This window comes from Stylophora pistillata, chromosome 1, assembly GCF_964205215.1.
Source record: "Stylophora pistillata chromosome 1, jaStyPist1.2, whole genome shotgun sequence".
Lineage (NCBI taxonomy): Eukaryota > Metazoa > Cnidaria > Anthozoa > Scleractinia > Pocilloporidae > Stylophora > Stylophora pistillata.
In genome coordinates this window covers 24390797-24396796 of record NC_142519.1, presented here as the reverse complement: position 1 = coordinate 24396796, position 6000 = coordinate 24390797, and the positions used below count along the sequence as shown (strand labels likewise).

At 38.5% G+C, this 6000-nt stretch overlaps 2 protein-coding genes across 8 annotated transcripts in view; one reads left to right on the top strand and one right to left on the bottom strand.

Annotated features, from left to right (window-relative positions):
* Nucleotides 1–1932, top strand: part of LOC148741781 (THAP domain-containing protein 2-like) — a 2566-nt gene extending 634 nt beyond the window's left edge. The window contains exons 1-5 of one of the 6 annotated variants that reach the window (XM_088746405.1): nucleotides 1–92; nucleotides 599–684; nucleotides 905–1053; nucleotides 1291–1482; nucleotides 1771–1932. The exon at nucleotides 1–92 is cut by the window's left edge and continues 423 nt beyond it. In XM_088746405.1, coding sequence (XP_088602531.1) covers nucleotides 677–684; nucleotides 905–1053; nucleotides 1291–1482; nucleotides 1771–1865 — 444 coding nt within the window. In that variant the 5' untranslated portion in view covers nucleotides 1–92; nucleotides 599–676 and the 3' untranslated portion in view covers nucleotides 1866–1932. The other 5 variants (XR_015995818.1, XM_088746404.1, XM_088746422.1 and 2 more) reach the window with 5 other exon arrangements.
* On the bottom strand, nucleotides 910–3894 carry LOC148741780 (uncharacterized). Of its 2 annotated transcripts, none has more exons than XR_015995821.1 (2): nucleotides 2790–3894; nucleotides 910–2388 (listed from the first exon to the last, which is right to left on the bottom strand). XR_015995821.1 is itself a non-coding variant. In XM_088746441.1 (2 exons), exons 1-2 carry the CDS (start codon nucleotides 3294–3296, stop codon nucleotides 2190–2192), a joined length of 444 nt encoding a protein of 147 aa, XP_088602567.1. In that variant the 5' UTR covers nucleotides 3297–3606; the 3' UTR covers nucleotides 910–2189. The 2 variants fall into 2 exon arrangements, 1 of the variants encoding a protein (XP_088602567.1); XM_088746441.1 differs by having other exon boundaries at nucleotides 3052–3606.
* Between the last annotated feature and the right edge of the window lie 2106 nt (nucleotides 3895–6000).

Genomic DNA, 6000 nt, shown 5'->3' with positions numbered 1-6000 from the left:
GGAACAAAGTTCTTATCAAGGGCTCTGTTCCAACAAGACATGCAGTTCTACCAGAAGGTCCTGAAGTTCTGACAGATCGCAAAAGGCGACAGGTAAGCGTTTTCTCGTGATCTCCGATCATAAACATTAACATGTGTAAGTTTTTCTGATGTAAATAACCTATTCTTTTGGAAGCATTTATGTGTAAAATGTCCGTGTCTAATTGCGGTTTTGCCGTGCTGAAAGCAAACTGAACTGCTAAAACCTATACCTTAGTGAATCATCAACATGTTCACATTACATCCTCTAATCTCAACAATGTACAATGTAGTGTGTCATTTTAAAATTGTTCAATAATACTTTGGTAGGCACGGCAGCATATGACAAATTGAAATTGCTGTTGACAAAGATCCTTCTGAATGACATAAAAAAACTCTCACCAGATGCCCAGACATGTTGCCTAGAAGGCTTCCATGCCACCCTAAACACCTGGCATCCCAAGTTGATTTGTTACTCTTGGTTAGGTTCTTTTTGTAGCTATGTATATGTTGTATTACAGTGACTCCCACCTAAATATGTTGCAAACAATATTTTATCCTTTTCCTTTTACACTCTGCAGATATAGTATTCCTGGAAGTTTTATGGCCAAAGTAGTGTTTTGTATTGCACTTTTAGCTCAAAACTGTCATTTTTGAAAATGAATGGGTATGTGACTGCTAAATGTTACACATGATCTATTGACCAGACATCATGCAACATGTCTACAATGTATGCAACTACACAAAACAGTATTTGTTATCATTTATCACATTCCCATCCCCTTAATTCCTTTCCTTGGTTCTTTCCCTTGTGTTCCAACCATTATCATACACAATCTCATTTTCAGATTTTCATGTGTTCGCTCATCTAAAGTAAAATTTTCTAGGCATATACTGGCAAGCTTGCATTTTAATGAAAACCTCAGAAGAGAAACCCAAACATCAAGCGATGGAAAAGAATACATTCGGGTGACTTATCCAAAATTTAAACTGGGAGAAGAGGTTGTTAGAGAGGTGGCATCTCCACCTAGCTATGGTAATTATTGACCATTATGATTTTAAAAGTACAGTGGCTACACTGAACTAAGTGTAGGAAATGTTATGCTCTTTTGTTAAGAGTCAGATCACTCTTTTTACCATGATAAGTACTATTGACCAGCATCTTGTGTAAAGGACTCTGCTTCACCTTGTTTCCTTATATCTGATAAAACACTGTTGCACGTTTTTCAAATGACGTCGACATTTTATATGAATTGGGCTGTGATCTTTTCAGGGTATGTTGACACACTGAAGAATCTTCTCTTCACCTTGCCAAAGGCAGAAATGAAGAAAGTAGATGAGAAGTATGCAGCAAGGGTACCAGAACCCCTCAACCAGCAGTTCCCAGACAGAGTAAATAAAGAGGATGCTGTAAAGTTTTACCAGGCAAGAAAGGCAACGAAGAAAACGTCACTATTTCCACCAGGTTAGTTTGCTTTGACTCTTCAAAGCTCATGAAGCGCAATGTTCAAATATGACATAATGTTCTACGTACCAACTGTCATGCAACCTTGTCCTCAGGGTCTATCTTCTTCCCACCCACTAGAACTGGGGAAAAGATAGACCTTGGGAACAAGTTTGCCATCATGGTAATGCACAATGTGATTGTCTCCACGGAGGATATCTTCTACATGTTTTTTCCATAGTAAAAGGATGCTAAACAAACAAACTAAAAATGCACTAACATAATTAAATAAATTTATTTATTTTACAGAAGCAGAGCAGGCAAAACTACAGATGTCTATCAGTGACAATACCTCAAGCAGCAGTCAACCCACTTCAAGACGACCTTACAATTGCTCAATATGACAAAAACCATTGCGAAGTCACAAAAGCCGTTGCAAAAAATAAAGTGACCAAACTTTTGTCACAGGAAGGTTTTCTGCGTGGTACAATTTTCCTTCTTACTTTAAATTTTCCATGCCTGCATTGCACTGTACTCATCGACTTACAATATTTGCACTGTACCTACAACAAGTTGAAATTTTAAATTTAGTCAAACTAGTGTGCATGTAGAACCTAAGCTGTTTCTGGTTCACAGTCCATACATTACCAAACAATAGAACAAGAAACAACCACCCATGAAAATCAATTTGAAAATTGTTGTTTACCGAGACAATCAGTGTAGAACAATCATGTCATAGGTTTGATTACGTGTACTATGCTAGTCTCTGTCATGAGCAGCAGCAAAACCTCTGGTATTAATTTTTGTGACTGGTATTTAGTTCTGATATTATGGTAAACACAGGCTGGTAGTGGTCTTCTGTTATCCCAGCCCATGTAGCCACGAAGCCACCTTGTGGTCCATCGGTATGCAACAGCTCTAATGAACCTAGAGTAAAAGCACAATGAAAATTATATAGGAAGGTGTGTAAGAATGCTCTACATTACTACAGGACCCTGCCTTTCACCTCCCCATGACACACACATTCAAATAAAAAATATTTATGTTTAGGAATTGATAATGAACTGCAGGGCATTTCTCAAGCTTACATTTTCCTACAAGCTACTTTGCAAGCAATCTTATTAGTTCCTGTTTTACCTTAGGTCAGTGCATCAGATAAAAGTCCAAGTAAATGCAAAATCTAACTTAACTTGGTCAACTTTTATAGCTTGAGGTGCCTTAATTTACCCTGATTTATCTGAAGCTTAATGTTTTATGCCCAGCAAAGTGATTATGCTAGTTTACACATTGTATGTTTTTATTTATGTTTTTACTAAAAATGTACTGACTCGTTTTCTGACTCCACCTCGGCGACGGTAAGTCCCACCATCCTGGTTTCTCAACAAGGGAGCCACTTGGAGAAGAACTGCGCGGTTCCTAATCGCATCGTAGTCCTCGTGTTGTGTGATGCATTTTATCCGTTCAATGGAACAATCAAATACCATCTTTGCAGATGAATTTGTTACCTCTCTGCAACATCGAAACTCCAGGGAACCAAAGATTTGCTATAAGTATATATACAAGGAATTTTAAAGGACCAGTTTTACTAACCAGGAGTCTACGTCTACAGTTCTCTCGTATCTAGCCTCCAGAGTTGACGGGGTAAGTCCATCAACATCGGTTTGTTCGCTCGAAACGCCTGTTTCTTCGTCGTTCTCGTCCGCGAGCGGCTCATCTTGATATGGAGCTATCACACCAGTGATAACTCCCCATTCCTCTTCAGAACTGTCGCTTATTCCACAATCCATACTTTCTATAGAGTCAGACGACTCAATACTCTCGGAATCGCTGGACATTTCGAAGCGTGAAACGATAGAATTGAGCGAGTAATCACAGCGTGTTACAAGGAAAACACTGAAAGTTGTTGACCTTGCCAATCATAGGATCAAACAACCTGACGTCACGAGTCCCAATTCTCGGCCCAGTCTCCGGGAACAATTTTACACATAAATTTAGCGTGTTTCGGGCGCTAAAAATCGACCAAAAAAATTGTTTCATTCATTTTAAACTCTCAAACCGTTTATTATACACATGGAACTAGCTATCAACGAAAAAAAAAATTTCGTGTCATATACACTTTAAGCGTTAAAGTTATTCAGTGGTAAAAGATGTAATAGTTTTTTTTAAACTGTCCTTGACCGTTCCTTGCATCAGGTTGTTTTCATCTGTACATGCTACTCATGGCCATTGTTTAGGGAATGTTATAATTTATATGATTATTAACGATATTTTAAAACTCTATGGGAAACGGGTTACATTGCTGAAGGCTCTGAGTAGTTGAAAGGACATTTTTTGTGGTTTATTCCCCAAACATGTACCGAGGTCGATCGTTTTTATTTGCAACTGTAATTATTGAAAAAAGGCTATTGGTTGAAGTGACCTACTGATCAAATCTTTGAAACCGAACCTATCGGTGCACACGGAAAGAGGAAACTGAGCTTTGACATAAATCTAGAAAGAAAAAGAAAAGGTGTATTTTAACGTTCTTATCATGCAATTAAAACACGTAATTAGCAGCCTTTGATGGCAACAATGTTAGTGACGACTGATGACGCCAACCATGATGATGCAGTCACTTGAAGTCCACTGCTTTCCACTCGGCGCAAAGACTCGCTTATTCACTCCTCTTCAAGAATAAAAACGATACATTTTTCGAAGAAGTTCGGCCTGATAGTTAGTAGGGCCTCACAAAATTCACCCAAAGCCTCAAAAAATTACTCTCAGACTACGCAGTTGAAGTACTTGCGTGTTGACGCGTAAGTTTGCGCGTTGCGTTGCGAGTTTTGCCGGAAATACTGGGAACAAGTGAACGTGATGCCAATATGGCGGCCTCACAACATCTTTGATATCCCTGCGTCGTAAAGTAACATACGAAGGCGACGGAACTTTAGATATGAGAGGGAGCGATGAACCAATATACTCGTTTTGACCTTAAACTGGGAGTGAAAACTGGACCTCAAGTATCACTTGCCTCTCAGAGCAAGTTAGCTGTCGTCTGGTGGTTTTTGGATGGAAAAATGACACCAGCGGCTGCAGAATGCAAATGGAGACAGGATGGAGAGCATCAGGACATCCAGCCAGGTAAGAATTAAACCTCAAAAACTGCTGTACAAACTTTTTTTTTGCAAGAAACGTCTGTCACCAATTATTTTTAGTTTCAAGGTACCCTCGTGGCCCGGCCAGAATACTGTGGTATTAAATTTTTTAGAACAATCTGCGGGAAATTCAAATCCAATCACTCTGAGCACGTGCGCTTGCTGCTGGTTCGCAGCGAAAAGCACTTTTGGAGCTGTGTTTGCGGACGGTAAACTTATAAAATTGAAGTCACATTTTAAAAGAGTTCTCTTGGGCAAGAGGGAAGGTATTTGTAAAGTCTGTGAGGAGTTGGCAAGAATATGTTTAAATTTGCAGTTGTTGTAGTTGTAGTTGTTGCATTTTAAATTCATCGTGAAAATACATGTTAATGTGCGCTCAAGTACATCGACTTTTTCTCATAAAAAAGCCAAAAAATAAGTAAAATTAAAAATCTAAATAAGAATTAAGAAGGCAAATGGAATTACCTGGCCGGGGACACAACCTAACTTTCATCACTGATGCAGAGACAGTTCATTGTAAAGAAAAAAAAACGGAAAGAGTACCATATAACCCCATACATTAATTATGTATTCCACTTCTTTGTCTTTCACGGCAAAACTTTAAAAACAAAGTTTACTAGTCTGAATGCATAATTAATGTATGGGGTTAAATGGTACGCGTGCCACAAAAAACTAAAAAAGATCCAGGAATTCAAAGAAATCTTAAAGTCTGCCAGAGAATACAAGTTAAAACCTTTCTCTTGAAATATTTCAAAAGTGAGGTTTGTGTGTGTTGTACTGTTGCTAAGTATTGAAACTGTTGTCAAGCATTTGAAAGCCTGTTGAAACTTGAGCCACTTTATTTTGCAATAACTTCTGGATGGTGTAAATATAAAGATACACCACAGTATGTTACTATTTTATCCTGTGTAATAGGTACCTTTTGTCTTTGTGACTCACAGCAGGTACATCCCTTTTTTAAATTAATACACTCTTGCTAGTCTAATACTTGGCTATAAATATGCTTTTTCCATTTTGTTTTCACTGTTTACACAAGAAGGATACAAATATGTCTAATTTACGGTGGCCCACAAGTGCACACCGAATTCTAAATCTCCTCACTGAATTCTAAATCTCCACACTGAATTCTAAATCTCCATACCGAATTCTAAATCTCCACACCGAATTCTAAATCTCCACACCGAATTCTAAATCTCCACACCGAATTCTAAATCTCCACACCGAATTCTAAATCTCCCCACCGAATTCTAAATCTCCACACCGAATTCTAAATCTCCACACCGAATTCTAAATCTCCATGCCGAATTCTAAATCTCCACGCTGAATTCTAAATCTCCACGCCGAATTCTAAATCTCCACGCCGAATTCTAAACCTCCACGCCGAATTCTAAACCTCTGCACCGAA

Excerpts from the sequence above, each read along its gene's own strand:
- LOC148741780 (XM_088746441.1), bottom strand. The coding sequence starts at position 3,296 with ATGTCCAGCGATTCCGAGAGTATTGAGTCGTCTGACTCTATAGAAAGT. Across the intron at positions 2,389-3,051 it reads ACTGTAGACGTAGACTCCTG|GTTCATTAGAGCTGTTGCAT; the intron begins GTTAGTAAAACT and ends CTTTTACTCTAG.